Here is a 15,831-nt window from a genome sequence, read left to right as displayed (position 1 = left end):
AAAAAAAAAAAAAAAAAGAAAATAACTACCAACTTAGTATTTTACACACAGTGAAAAAGTAAAGAATGAAAATGAAATAAAGGCAATAAAAGCATCTGCAGACCAGCAAAGAGAAAACATAGCTACTTTAAATGATACAAAAAGTTCAAAGCACCAAGACAATATAACAATTTAAAAATTGTATGTAGCTAATAACAGTCTCAAAATATACAAATCAAAACTGTCATAAATAAAAAACATACTGAAATATATTAACATATGTCTCTCAGTAACTGATAGAATAAGCAGTTAAAACATCAGTAAGGATATAGATGGTTTGAATAACAGGATTAATAAACTTGATCCCTTGATTCAAGTGGACACATATAAAATTACATCTAATAATGGCAACATACACATTATTTCTGTCAAGAACATAAAACATTTATAAAAATTGAATATACATGAAGCCATAGAGAACTCTCAACAAATCAAAGGAGTGGAATCTCATATTTTTTGACCATAATGTATTTTTTTAAACTAGAAAAGAATAAATGAAAATTTCCCATGTATTTTGAAATTAAGAAACACACTTCAAGTAGAAATTAGAAAGTAATTTAAACTGAATTAAAATGGATAAAATGATCTATCAAAACTTGAGGGATGAATCTAAATAGAATTTTGAGAAAAAATGTAAAGCTTTAAATACTGATTATGAAATCAGATAGCTGAAAATTAATAAGTCACCATCTCAAAAAATAAAAAAGTCCCAAGAAATTAAATAGTAAAGAGAAAAACATTATGAAATGAAAAGCAAACATAAAAACCTCTGGCAAAGCTTATCAAAACAGAGAGAAGGCACAAATAGCAGGTAAGAGGAGGATATCATTATAGATCCTGCAAACATTAAAATACAAGAGGATATTTCTGAACACTTTATGCCAAAAATTATGGAGATTTAAACAAAATGGATAAATTTCTGGAAAAAACATTACTTACCAAAATAACTCAAAAATAAGTAGAAAACCTAACTAGCCCTATAACCATTGTGGTATAGTGAACTACTTGGTATGGCTCTCCTAGCCATGGTCTTTGTGATTCCTACAAGATGACTGGGTAGAATTATGCAAATATAAGGTGTTTGTGGGCTACCAAGGGGACTGGATAAGGTACATGGCACCCTTATGGGGGTGGGACCACGCAAATAAGGTATATGAACCCTAATGTGAGGACTGGTTAGTTTTGAAAATTCTGCTAGGCTTAATGGAAAGCAGTGCATCAGAGTTGTATCCTTTCACCGTATTTATCTGTATGCTGAACAAATAACCTAAGAAGTTGGACTATATGAAGGAGAATGTGGCACCAGGATTGGAGGAAGACTCATTAACCTGCGATACGCAGACAACACAACCTTTCTTGCTGAAAGTGACGATAATTGGCAGCTCTTACTGATGAAGATTAAAGACTACAGTCTGCAGTATAGATTACACTTCAATATAAAGAAAACAAAAAGCCTGACAACTGGCCCAGTAAGCAGCATCATGATAAATGAAGGAAAGATTGAAGTTGTCAAAGATTTCCTATTGCTTGGTTCCACAATCAACACCAATGGAAGCAGCAGTCAAGAAATCAGACGACTTATTGCACTGGGAAAACCTGCTGCAAAAGACTTTTCTAAGTGCTGCAGAGCAAAGATGTCTCTTTGAAGACTAAGGTGCACCTAACCCAAGCCATGGTGTTTTCAATCACCTCATGTGCATGTGAAAGTGAGACAATTAATAAGGAAGACAGAAGAAGAGCTGAGCTTTTGGGTTGTAGCGTTAGCAAAGAAAACTGAAAGTATCATGGACTGCCAGAAAAATGAACTAATCTGTCCTGGAGGAAGTGCAGCCAAAATGCTCCTTGGAAGTGAGAACGGCCCGAGTTTGTCTCACCTACTTTGGTCATGTTGTCAGAAGGGACCATTCCCTAGAGAAGGACATCATGCTTGGTAAAGTGGAGGGTCAACAAAAAAGAGAAAGGCCCTCAATGAGATGGACTGACACAGTGGCTCCATGATGGGCTCAGGTACAGCATTAAAATAGAAGCACAAGACTGGGCAGTGTTTCATTCTGTTGTACATAGGATGGCTATGAGTTGGAGTCAACTCGACGGCACCTAACAACAACAACAACAAGAGGCAGAAGGAGGGATCTCACTGTCATTAAGAGAATTGGAGGTAGAGTGGAGCGGGTTCTTGGACCTGAGATCCCTGCACTGGACTTCATTGGCAGAAATGACTGGTTGATACCACTGGCAGTGAAACCAAGAGGCATGAAGCAGAGCAGCAGACTTGCCAGCCTACAGAGAGAGAAAGTTGAGTGCCTTTGGGCAAGAAGCTTGCTGATGGAGTGTTGTGTGCCTACAAATTAACAGAGACTTAAGAGATACAGCAAATGCAATGTGAGATATAGCAAATGTAATGTGTAGACTGTGTTTGGATCCTGATTCAAACAAAACTAACACGAACAAAAAATTATGAGACAATTGTTGAAACTGGAATACTTATGTATGTGATGCTACTAAATAATTGGGATCTCTGGTATCATAGTGGCTAAGGCACTTGACTACTAGCCAGAAGCCTGGTGGTTCAAATCCACCACACCTCGGAAGGAAGATGGGGCAATCTACTTCGTAGTGATACTGCTTCAGAAACCCAAGTAGGGGTCACTATGAGTCGGGTCCAACTTGATGGCACATAACAACAACATTAAATAATTACTAATTTTTAGATTCAGTAATGTGAATGTGTTACGTAAATAAAAAGATACTTTATAGATGTAGATACTTCAACTGAAGTATTTACAGGGAAAATATGTCAGGTTCTGCTTCAAAATAATCTAAGTTTGGCAGAGGGTGGGTAGAGGAACAAAGGGAGAGGTACAGATGAAATAAGACTGGACATATATTGAAAAGTGATGAACATGAGTGACAAGTACATGGGGATTCACTATTCCGTTTTCTCTACTGTTATGTATGTTTAGAATTTTTTATAATAAACATTTTAAGAAGTGTTAAGTCCAAACTCAACAAAGTGCTGCTTCAGGTGGCCCCTATTATATCTCTGACCTCATCTCTTAGTACTTTTTCCTCTTACTGTGTTCTGGGCATATTTTCAGGGTCTTTCACTTGTTATTCCCTCTGCTTAGAACACTTTTCTTCCAGACATTCACATGGTTAGCTCCCTTATTTCCTGAGAGACCTCCTTAGCTCGCTAATTTCTCATCAAAGTGGCCTTCCCTGTCCAATGTAAAATCACTCATGCTCACACATTATCACTCTAGCCTATTCATAACATCTATCATCACTTATTTATTTGTTTACCATCTATCTCTTCCCCTTGGAAATGAAAGGTCCTTAGGGAAATAAATTGTTTTATTTACTCGTCATTCCAGCACCAAGAACAGTGGTAAATACCCAATTAATACATAAATGAAATGGATATTTGTGTGTGTTGAATGAAAGTAAGTAATGAAATTAATTAAATATCTGAAGATAACTAAAGAAAAATCTATGTGTTGTCAAAATTTTATGTAATTTACGTTGTATCTGTTTCTGCTTTATGCTTCATCTCCATGATTTCTACCATGAAGAGATCAATAGGATAACCTGGTCTTCTAACAGCCAAAACAGAATCCACCACAGCCTGAAAGAGAAGTGAATGAGAACAGTAAATTATTTGATCTATTAAACTACTGGGCCAAGTAATCTATCACTACACTAAGCAGGTAAAAGGCTTTAGGCTCCAAAAAAGTATATAACATTCTACCAAGCATAGTGCAAGGCCAAAAGTGCCATTTTGTTATGGACCTAGTGACTAATGCCAGTGGAACTGACAGAACTTCAGAGATCATCAGATCCAATCCCTTCATTTCATACATAAGGAAACTGAGATATAATCTTAAAATAAGGTGTGGTAGTTAAGGCTGTGTGCCAACTTGGCTGGGCCTGGTTTTGATTGGTTGGGCAGCTGGCTGTAGTTATACCCTAAGATGAGACTGGTAATCAACTCCATAGTGGAACCTAATAGAGCAGCTAAGCAACTGCCTTAGGGATGTGGTCTGCTTCCAGTATATAAGAAGCAGCATTGAGAAAGGTCTCTGGAGCTTTTGGCATGTTTAGACCAAGTCTTCATCTCAGTTGCCTGCTGTGCTGTCTGCTGACATTGGGATTATTAATGGACTTGAATTAACAGTGGTGCTTGAAATTTTGGGACTGTGCCATTTTATTTGTAGACCTTGGGTTTGTCAGCCTCAGCAGCCAGCAGCTGCCCAAGCTAAGAGATGCCTCCAGCTTCAGTAGGCCAGGAACATGAGGCAGAGCTGAAGCCCAAGGTTGAAGGGCTTTCACTCAGCCCCTAGAGCTGGCACTTTGAACTCAGATTTCTAGCCTTCTAAACTGTAAAACGAGAGCTCTGGTAGCGTAGTGCCTAAGGCACTTGACTGCTAACCAGAAGGCTGGCAGTTCAAACCCACCAGGCACTCCTCGGAAGGAAGATGGGGCAATCAACTTCCATAGTGATACTGCCTTGGAAACCCCAGGAGGGGTCGCTATGAGTCGAGTCCGACTCAATGGCACATAACAACAACAAACTGTAAGAGAATAAACTCCTGTTTGTTAAAGCCACCCATCTGTGGTATTTTCTATTAGAGCAGTACTAGAGAACTAAAACACAGGGTCTAATAGCTAGTAGCAGAGCCATGACTAGAATTCAGGTCTTTTAAACTAAATGATCTTTCTACTATACCAACACTACTCAAACTGTTCCACTAAAGAATACCTTTATTTGCTAGTTATAACAATGACAATTTTCAAAATATCATGTTTTATCATGAAAAAGTTCTATATCATGCCAGAATATATTTGTTTTAATGTGAAAGTAATGCTTTTCCCCAAAATCCTAAAGTAAAACTGACACTCCAAAAAGATGTGTTTTATTTATTCTGCCAAATATCTTCAAGGATATGCAATCCGAGAAGCACAGGCCAACACATCCTATTTATTGCTTTACTCATATAATATGAAAAGAACTGCCTACAGAAATTAAGTGCTAGAGGATAACCACCCTAAAATAAAGATAAGATAGATAGATCTCCCCACATACATACATATATATATATATATATATATATACACACACACACACACACAGACACATATACATCTCAGAAAAGTTTACCTGAAGTAACATTTATTTCCTTTTGGTGCCTAACAGGGAATAATGAAAAAAGACTACCTAGATAGTGAGAATATAAGTGTTTCCATAGCTCCAAGAAAAGAATGGGGCCCTAATCATAAGGACCCCAGGCACTTAATACATGTATACTCCAACAGTAGAAAAGGCAGCAAGTTCTTATAGTCTTTATCCAGTCCCTCCTCAGCAAGAAACTGATCTTAATCTGATATCACAAGTAGACTTCCCTATTGGTAAGAACCAACCAGAAACAGCTCAGGTGTTCCAGTCCATTTGGCATTTATATTTCACAAAAATAAATTAATAAGATGGCATTCTGATTTATAAGTCAATCTCCTGGGAATCTGGTTGTTATAAATTGATCATTCCTGATAACCAATATATTTAAGTTTTAGAAACCACAAAGCAGAAAACCAATAACGATACTATCAAACTATAGCCACCTGATAAAAGCCTTCCCAAAATATACAGCCAACCTTGTTCTTATATTACATAAATCCTAGTATTAAAAGTTAAACAAATATGCATTTTCCAAATGTGAATTTTTTTCCACCAGATCAACAACGCTTCACTAAAATCGTAACTTTAATCACAAGGCACACTGCCAAAACAACTTCCTCATGTGTTAACTCACATATTAAAACATGGACCTCAAGGTTTAAAAAGACCAGTGTACTACCTGTCCTAGTTCTCTAGTGCTGCTGTAAGAGAAATACCACAAGTGAATGGCTTTAACAAACAGGTATTTATTCTCTTACAGTTTAGGAGGCTAGAAGTCTGAATTTAGAATGCTGGCTCTAGGGGAAGACTAGGCTAGAAGTTGAGTGCTGGCTGTAGGGGCTGGGTAGAAGCCCCTCAACCGTTGGCTTCAGCTCTGCCTTACAGGCCCACTGAAGCAACCTGGAGCGTTCTCCTGACTCACACAGTTGATGGATGCTGAAGCTTGATGAATCCAAGATCTGCATGTAAGAAAGCAGATTGCTGGCTCACAGGCTACAAAGGCAACAAGCCCAAGATCAGCAGGCAACATGACAGGGCACAAGTTCAGGTCTAGGAACTGGAGATGAAGCCTGAACCAAATGCAGGATCCTTTTTATATACACTGGAAACAGCCCACACCCCAAAGGCAATTCTCCCTCAACTTATTAACTGCTCACAGCAGATTGCACCATGAAAGTGATTACATCATGTCCAGTCTCATCATGGGGAATAATTACATCCAGCTGCCAAGCCACTCAAAATTACAGCCCAGCCAAGTTACCACACCTTAACAACCACACCACCCCAACAGCATCTACAAGACATGGTCCACAGATAGCCAAGCCTCTCCCAACTTTCAAGTCACTTAAAACCAAATATTATATTACCTTAGAAAAACTTTTCTAACTTTATGATAGTTGAGAAAAACAGAATACCATCCTAAACAATCAAATCTAGCCTATAGGTAAGTCTATAAATGTTTGTCTCCATATTTTATGTTCAAAAGAACTGCGTGCAATACTTAATTATCTTAACAGGAAAAAGAAAAATATCACCATGTGTCAGGATACCCTCCTTCTAAATATGAAAAGTTTAATCACATACCTCTGTTAACACATCAGCCAGCTCAGCATGAACCTTAGTTCGTAAAGATGTTCTAGCCACATCTAAGAGGATTTCCCTTTTCATCTCCTTTTTAATTTTAACTTTCTCTAAAACTTCAAGTGCTTTGATCTTTGCAGCTTCAAATCCTTCAGTTATTATTCTAGGGTGCAGGCCCTATTATAGCAACATAAAACTATAAATTATGAAGTAAGTCATCCAAAGTAAAAGTAATTATGCTTTATTATTAATAGCTATGTCCAAAAAAGTAGTATCACCTATATCAATGCCACTAAATATAAATGTATGTATGTAATTCATAAGTCTTTTTCTCAGTGCATCATATTTTACAGAAAAGTTACATATCTAATTAAAAAACAAATACAAGTCTTTTTTTTTAGAAAATTATGATTACATTGTTGTGCCATGACCTTCTGAATTGGCACCAAAGAAAAAACAAAAGATTTTCAATGCAGAGGGGGAGAAAAACCAGCATTGACTTGCAGAAAACTGACAGATATATACTACCTTAACCAAGTGATCAGTTTACATCACAGTAATGGGACAAACAGATATCATATCGCTTCTAATATGATGCATTGAGAAAAACATACCACTACTGCTATGGTGTTCCTGCTAGACGTTTGTAACTTGAGTCTAATCATGAGGAAACAGACAAATACAAGTTGAGAACATTTCTATAAAATAACTAGCCTATACGTTAAAAGTGGCAATGTCATGAAATACAAGGAATGCTCAAGAATTATTCCAGCTTAAAGGTGATTAAACAGACACAACAACTGAATGTAACATAAGTCTAGATTTGCTTTGCCATAAAAGACACTATTGGAACAAGTGGTGAAATCTGAATTTAAACTGCAGATTAGGTAACAGTACTGTATCAATGTGTCAACATCAATATTAATTTACTGGCTTGGGCAATTATATTTTGGCTATATAATTCCTAGTTTTAAGAAATACACACTGTAATATTTAGATCATCATATCTGCAATTTATTCTCATACCATTCAGAAAAAAAAATGTGCTTAGCTCTCTTTCTCTTCCATATATATATAACAAGATACATATGTTAGCAAGAGATAGGCACATATTTATATAATAGAGAGGGAGGGAGACAGCACCAGGGGAATCTGGTGAAAAAAATATATGGGAATTTTTTGTAATATTCTTGCATCTGCTGTAAGTCTGAAATAGGACATGAGAGAGAGAGAGAGAGAGAAAGAGAGAGAGAGAGAGAGGCTATTATTTATCCTGCAAGATAATACACAAACTTCTTGAAAACTACCTCTAGGTCTTGTTTCCCTCCAATCCTTTATATCAGCCTTATAATAATTTTTTTTAAGTTCTTATTTATTAAGCATTTGTACCAGGCACTACTCTGTGCTTTGCATACATTATTTAATGTAATCCTCTCAACAACACTGTGGGGGAAAAAACCAAACTCACTGCCGTGGAGTCAAGTCCGACTCACAGCAACCCCTCCTTGGGTTTCCAAGGCAGTACCTCTACAGAAGTAGATTGCCCAATCTTCCTTCTGAGGAGTGGCTGGTGGGTTTGAACCACCCACCAATTTATATCATCTGGTCAGCAGTCAGATGCCTTAGGCATTACACCACCAGAGCTCCCAACACTGTGAAAGAGGTGTTGTTATTATTATTCCCATTTTACAGAGGAGGACACCCAGGCTTAAAGGGATCATGCAACTTGCCTTAGATTACTCAACTAGTAAAATTGAAGCCAGGATTTCAACCAACAATGGCCGACTCCAAAGCCTGCATTATTAACCATTTTCAAAAAACTTTCCTAAATTTAGGACTCACGATCTCTCATCTGGGTTACTATGAGAACCTCCTTTAAAACTGTTCCCCAAATAATATTTTAAATGCCATTCTGACCATATCTCTCAACAATATGTGAATATGTTTGCTCCACAACACCAGTGGGATAAAGAATAAACTTCTTGGTTGATATATATGCCCTCTGTAATCTAGCCCTCCTACCTACTTCTGCAGCCTCTTTCCTACTACAATCCACAACACTTTAAACTCCAGCAATACCAAACTACTCATAGCTCTAGATACCTATCAGGTTACTTCTTGTGCCTTTGCTCATGTCTTCCCTTCCTTCTGGAATGCCATCATTCTCCTTACCCTTCACTCTTTCATCTGGCTCATTCCTATACAGCCTGATGACTTAGCCCAGGCCTTACTTCCCCCAGAAAGCTCTTTCTGACTACCTCAGGCTAGTTTATCATCCTGCCTCAGTGCTTCTATCATAACCTGTGCCTCACTCTATCACTATACCAACGTTTCATACTTGTATTGATAGTTATGTACCCTCTCCCAAAATACCTTTATTCCTAACCCTAATTTTGTTTAGGTTTTTCTCTCATGTACTTCAGAGGAAGCCTATCCACAGCTCAAGAGATAGATCCTGATTAGCCTAAGTCCATTACCCTTAAAAGTGTTATTGGTTTGGGTTGGCCATAAGAGCAAAGTTTGTCAATCATACTAAAGGATTTGTATTCAGTATCTGGGTGAATGGTTTTCTCTTTCCTTCTCTTGCTGGGTGTTATACTAAAATAAATATGTAGCTATGATTACCTCCAGCAATCTTACTTTCAAGATGGAAATAAGCCTTAGGATGAAATAGCATTGTGAGTGAAAAAGCTGAGACAGAAAAGAGCTGAATAAAACAACTGATTAAATTTTTTAATCAACCAACCCTGGGGCCTGCCTTATCTTTATATGTTCTGTTATGGGAGATAATAATTTCCTTATTGTTTGAGTTTCAAGTTTCCACTATTATAGCCAAAAGCATCCTAATTGATATAAGTAGCAGATATTGAATTAATATAAAATTCCAAATACTAAATGAAATGAAACACAAAGAAAATAATAACTTTAGCAATTTGGCTACGTTATGCTTTGCTGAAATTTTTCCTGAGAGGAAAAATGCAAATACTTACTTGAAAAAGAGTGATAAGTAATGCCAAGAAAAGAATACAGACTGAAAAGAGGTAGAGATAGAAACGTGTGTAGTGATTTCAGAGGCTAGTGAGTAGGGGAGTCTGGCTAGAGTAGATGGTTTATAAAAGAAAATTATGAAGGTAGGTAAATTTACAATGCAGAAAACCTTCAATAGTTTTCTCCAGTTATTTTTAAAACAGTGCATAACTTGGTTTCAACTTTATCAATGTTTTCTTAGGCTAGCTTTGGGTACATAGGTTTTTTTTTTTTTTCACTTTTTAATACATCTTCAATATTTCATTTTTTAAAGAGATATAATTCCAATAAAAGGGATTAGTTTAGGGGAGAAAAAGTTTATTACTTTTTCTCATTTGTAATTGTCCAAGAATATCTTGATTCAAATTAACTTTCACCCTCTAAAATAAAACCATTTCACTCATAAACAAGTAACTTTTCATTCAAAATAAAGTACTAATGAGTGCAAATTCTACAAAATTCTAATACCTCAGAAATGTAAAGATCAGCTTGTTTTAGTAATTCTCCAATAATTAGAACATTTGAAGTAGTACCGTCTCCTGTAATGTCATCCTGGGCCGTTGCTACTTTTGCTATCAAGGAAGCTGTTGGGTGTTGAATTTGCTGGAAAAATTAAGCAACAGATTGAAAAAGAGAAAAGGTGATAAAGATGTAGTTCACCAAAAACAAGATAACCTTAAAGTCAATGGTAAAATTAAGAAATGAAGTTTCATTCTGTAAGTTTACAAGTTTTGTATTATCAATATTTAATAAATGTCAAGTTCAAAATTTTAAAATTGAGAAGTAATGAGGTTTGAACATTTTAAAAGAGTTTCTGCTTCAGAATGCAATGACATTTTCAAAATAAGATTAAATCTTTCAATCTCAAAGATGAATACATTTACTAAAACTGAATACCATTTTATTTTTCCCTGACTACAAAGAATATAATGCAGTGCCTTTAAATGATGTTATTAATTTGGAAGTACCCCTAAGCTATTACTTAGACTATACAAAGAATTGAAAATAGCCAATAAACATTTTTATTGAAGTTTAATCTACCAAGTGTATCTCAAGACTGTAGCCTTGGTTTAAAAACATACAAGTCATACTATGTTACTAATTAAAGTTTATTAAGGTTATTAAAGTCAGCAGCATCAGCTCACCATCTCATGGAGCAGCACATTGCCATCTTTGGTGAGTTTGATGTCACCTGCTCCAGAAACAAGCCTACCCAGAGAAGAGTGGTATTATTAACCTTCCAGAGCAAGAGTCAAGAAGGCACTTCCAGGGCTTGTCATTCCACTATCCTTAATACAGGGAACTGGGTTTGGAAAACTTCTACCATACCACAAGGGACACCATAGTAGTTACTGCCGTTTGCAGTCCACAGAATCATTTTTCTCAAGATGGACTGCTAGGGCTATTTCATTCCAAATGGCTCATCTACAGGTTTAAAGATAGCAGGTGATGGGCTATAAACAGTGCTTGTTCAAAGAAAAGTACTTGGAAGTCTACAAGCCACAAATTTCCAAATTTCCTGCAGGTTTTTTATTTTGGTGAATGTTATCATTCATTCAGTTACTCAACTTAGTTTCCCTCAGCCCTCATATTTACTAGGTCACCAATTCTGTCCGTTCTACAACCTAAACATCTTTTGGATTTACCTCCTTCTCTCCCATTTCTACTGTAATCATTTCTACCCCAGACTACTTCAACATTCTCCTGATCTCTCTGAATTTGAAATCACCCTCCACATTACATTTATCTTTCTAAAAGGCAATGTGATTTAGTCAGATTCCTAATCAAAATCCTTCAATTAATGTTATGTTCTCCATCACCTTCCAAGTAAAAGCCAAACTATTTAACAATGACATACTTTTCCCAATCTGGCTTCTGTATCTTTCCTGCCTCATCTACCACTCTCCCATAAGCAGATCTTGTGGTTCTCTCTATACATCATTCTTTGTTTTTGTTTCTATTGGATTTACATCTTTGGGCTTTCTTGTTCCTGAAGCTGCCCTACCTAGAAGGGTCTTCCTCCCTTCTCCAACTGGTGAACTCTTATTCTTCTTTCAAGACTGATCAAACATCATCTGTCATTTGAGAGGCCTCTCTTTCTTCCACATATAATTACTCCCTTTCCTCAATACAAGATAGAGATATAAACTATTAGCACATCTGTCTTCCCCTACCATATTTCCTTAAAAACAGAAACTCTATCTTGGCCATCTGTGTTCCCAATAACTAGCACAGTTATATTTAGTTAATATTAATTATTCCTTTAAAGATCGATCTCTCTCTCTCCTCTTATATCCATTTCCCCCCACCATTCTTTTTCTCTCACCTTCTTCCAAAGAAAATGATGGTGCTAAATAAACTCATGCTGAGAGGCTGAATAGATATGAAGACCCATAGGTACAGAGGGACCAAGTGATATACCTAACGAGTCACAGACAGGTTATGGAACTTGAACTCATCCCTGCCTGGCTCCAAAGCCATTGCCACACAAACGCAAAATCAATCTGTCAAATTTACACACTAAGGGTACGTAGTCTCAAAGACCAAGAGGACTGAATGGCTTACGTTACTGAGACACTAAGTGAATTGACTTTGTAATTGCATATGCACATCACAGTGAGAAGTTGGTGGGGTGAAAGGGTTTCCATAGTTTCAATCACAGCCTCGGGAGGTTTTTCTCCTCTTCCGCCATCAAGCGGGAAACGACCTCAGGACAAGAATGAGAACTGGGGAAACAAGCCCACAAGCCGTCCCACATCGCGCCAATCTCTTTGCGGAACTTCTACCTCAGCACTCCCACACACCCAACAACTCCCCGTGCCCTAACCGCCGCTCCAACCTCTGCCTCACATTTTCATAGTGCCCTTAGGACCCAAGTTGGTTCGCAGTACATCCTGCAGCCCTCGGGCGGCGCATATATTGACAGCCAAAGCGGCTTGGGCCCGCGCCACCTCAGCTTTGGAGTTTACGGCCTTGACTGCAGCCATAGGGAGAAAAAACAAGGCACCGATTTCCCTGACAAAAGCAGCGATTCTGGCTGAGGAAAACCCAGCCGTGCCTCACTCTGAGCCTCAGCCAATCACAGCCAGAACAGGAAATGATGTGTTCAAGCATCGCCGGGGCGGAAGTCAGAATCGCCTTGGGTCCGGTCGCAAAAATGGCGTCGTCCGCCTCCTCTCGTACTTCGGCGGGGAAGCGAGTGGTAAATCAGGACGAACTGCGGCGGTTGATGAAGGAGAAGCAACGTTTGAGCACCAATCGGAAACGGATAGAATCTCCATTCGCGAAGTATAACCGTTTGGGGCAGCTGAGTTGTGTCCTATGTAACACCTCGGTTAAGAGTGAGCTTCTGTGGCAGACTCATGTCCTGGGAAAGCAGCACAGAGAGAAAGTGGCGGAACTGAAAGGCACGAAGGAAGCCACCCAGGGATTGTCCGCCAGTGCAGAGCATCAGTCCGCCAAAAGAAAGGCAACGGACGCAGAGGACCGAGATGCCAAGAGAGCGAAGGCCTCCACGGTGCCCCAGGTACAGCCTTCCACGTCCGCTTTGCCCACTAACTTTGATAAAACAGGAAAGGAGTCCACTAAAGCGACCCCCAGTAATACTGCAAGACTAGGTTTACTCCCTGATTATGAAGATGAAGAGGAGGAGGAGGAAGAGGAGGAGGGAGAAGGGAAAAAGGAGGACGCTAGCAGGGTGCCGCCTGACGCACAGGGCAAGGAACACTCACTCGCCTCCTCGAGAGAGACAGCAAATAGTGTGCTGCCAAACGATTTATTTGATACAAATCCTCCCAAGGCCCCCTTAATCCCTCATTCAGGGTCAATTGAGAAAGCAGAAATACATGAAAAGGTGGTGGAAAGGAGAGAGAACACTGCGGAAGCATTACCAGAAGGTTTTTTTGATGACCCTGAAGTAGATGCGAGGGTTCGAAAGGTTGATGCCCCGAAGGATCAGATGGACAAAGAGTGGGACGAATTTCAAAAAGCTATAAGGCAGGTCAACACTATTTCCGAAGCCATAGTTGCTGAAGAAGATGAGGAGGGACGGTTGGACCGGCAGATTGGGGAGATCGATGAGCAGATAGAGTGTTACCGTCGAGTGGAAAAGCTGCGGAATCGCCAGGATGAAATAAAAAATAAGCTTAAAGAGGTTCTGACCATAAAAGAACTGCAGAAAAAGGAAGAGGAAAATGTTGACAGTGACGATGAGGGAGAACTGCAGGATTTGTTGTCTCAGGATTGGAGGGTGAAAGGGGCTTTGTTATAGGATTTCAAAGACCGAAGGGTTTTAATGCCTTCTACTTTTGTATAGAAAATTCTATCTCTTGGTATGATCTCCATTACTCTATACCTAGAGACTAGGCTACTCAACCAGGTTATTGAGCTAAATTGAGCCTGTGAGGCTTAATTTGGAAAATTGTTGTAAATATTTTTGAGGTAAAGTTGTTTTTCAAGTTTTTCACACATTTACAGTTTAAAATGTATAATTTCGAGTTGTAAAATCTGTGAGCTGTAAATATTGCACATAGTTAAATATATATATATTTACTTAAGTAAGTCTGTTTTGAAATTTATGAATTAATACCAGTCTAGCAGACAAGCTTTTCAATGAATATAAATGTGCTATTTGGGATGTATATGGCATTTTCTGACTCCTAAATCAAACTCAAGTGAATGTTTTGTTTTGTTTTGTTTTTTAGAACACTGCTCATAAACCCATAAGTCATTTTAGGTTAATCAGTTCTTTAGCTGAATATTGTTTGTTTTTCAAAAACATGCTTTAGAAGAACGTGGAGAAATATAATATGCCAAACATGACCAACTTGCTCAAACTCAAAGTTTCTCGTGACTAAAATAGCAATTCTCAGATGTAGGTACAGGTGAGAATCACTTTTGAAACTTAAATATCTACCAGTATATACCAAATAGGAGTTCCAGTGGCATAGTGCGTAAGGCATTTGACTGCTAACCAGAAGGCTGGTGGTTCAGACCCACCAGCTAAACCTTGGAAGGAAGGTTGGGCGATCTACTTCTGTAGTGATACCTCGGAAACCCAAAGAGGGGTCCCTATGAGTTGGATCCAACTCAACAGCAGTGCATTCGTTCATATATACCAAATATATAGAGAGATACATATAATGTGTCTGAGCCCTACCCTTAGGGAGCCAATAAATATGGAGCAGGGCCCAGACATCTGTGTTTTTGAATGCTCCCTAGGTTATTCTAATATCCACCCAAGTTGGAGAAACTGCCACAAATCCAGAAGCCATTTGTATTTTTTTGGGTTTTGCTTTTTCCTTAGATAACATCTTCCATAAGTTTACTGTCTCTTGTATAAAAGAAAGATTGTGTTTTATTTATATCTCATCCACTCTTAGAAGCTCTGGTGTTGTAGTGCCTAAGGCTAACCTGAAAGCAGGTGGTTCAAACCCACCAGCCATTCCTCAGAAGGAAGATTGGGCAATCTACTGTAGTGATAGTGCCTTGAAAACCCAAGGAGGTGTCGCTATGAATCAAATCTGACTTGACAGCAGTGAGTTTGGTTTAGTTTAGCCAGTCTTAGTATATTTTGTGGTAAATTATAGTTCAGAATTACAGGTTCTATCCATTGTAATAGATGCCGTGGTTGGTAAGGTGGAGGGTCAATGAAAAGGGGAAGGCCTTCAACGAGACGGATTGACACAGTGACTGCGAGAATGGGCTCAAGTATAGCAGGGATCATGGAGCTCGCGCGGGATCAGGCGGTGTTTGATTCTGCTGTTCATGGGGTCGCTATGAGTCGGAAATGACTTGCTGGCATTTAACAGCATCTATTGTAAGAAGGATATTTATGTTATTTGTAAAAATTGGCTTTTGCTGATCATTGATAGTTTAAATTACTCCTCCCTTTGTAGATAAAACCCCTACTGCCCTTGAATAGTTTGCAACTCATAGTGACCCTATAGGACAGGGTAGAACTGCCACAGAGAATTTCCAAGGCCATAAATCTTTACAGAAGCAGACTACCT

At 38.4% G+C, this 15,831-nt stretch overlaps 2 protein-coding genes across 2 annotated transcripts in view; one reads left to right on the top strand and one right to left on the bottom strand.

Annotated features, from left to right (window-relative positions):
• CCT6B (chaperonin containing TCP1 subunit 6B) overlaps nucleotides 1-12,807 on the bottom strand; it is a 52,969-nt gene extending 40,162 nt beyond the window's left edge. The window contains exons 1-4 of the mRNA XM_007937321.2: nucleotides 12,671-12,807; nucleotides 10,966-11,029; nucleotides 6,797-6,970; nucleotides 3,561-3,664 (exon numbers count right to left, since the gene is read on the bottom strand). Of these exons, the coding sequence (XP_007935512.1) occupies nucleotides 3,561-3,664; nucleotides 6,797-6,970; nucleotides 10,966-11,029; nucleotides 12,671-12,807 (479 nt within the window). The remainder of the gene's footprint in view (nucleotides 1-3,560; nucleotides 3,665-6,796; nucleotides 6,971-10,965; nucleotides 11,030-12,670) is intronic.
• Nucleotides 12,808-12,977: 170 nt separating this feature from the next.
• Nucleotides 12,978-14,090, top strand: ZNF830 (zinc finger protein 830). The gene has a single exon (XM_007937318.2). It carries the CDS (start codon nucleotides 12,978-12,980, stop codon nucleotides 14,088-14,090), a length of 1,113 nt encoding a protein of 370 aa, XP_007935509.1.
• Nucleotides 14,091-15,831: the final 1,741 nt, after the last annotated feature.

This window comes from Orycteropus afer, unplaced genomic scaffold (genome assembly GCF_000298275.1).
Source record: "Orycteropus afer afer isolate SDZICR_OR568_19922 unplaced genomic scaffold, OryAfe1.0 scaffold00042, whole genome shotgun sequence".
NCBI lineage: Eukaryota > Metazoa > Chordata > Mammalia > Tubulidentata > Orycteropodidae > Orycteropus > Orycteropus afer.
Note: the sequence above shows the minus strand (reverse complement) of the source record. Positions and strands in the feature narration are given on the sequence as shown.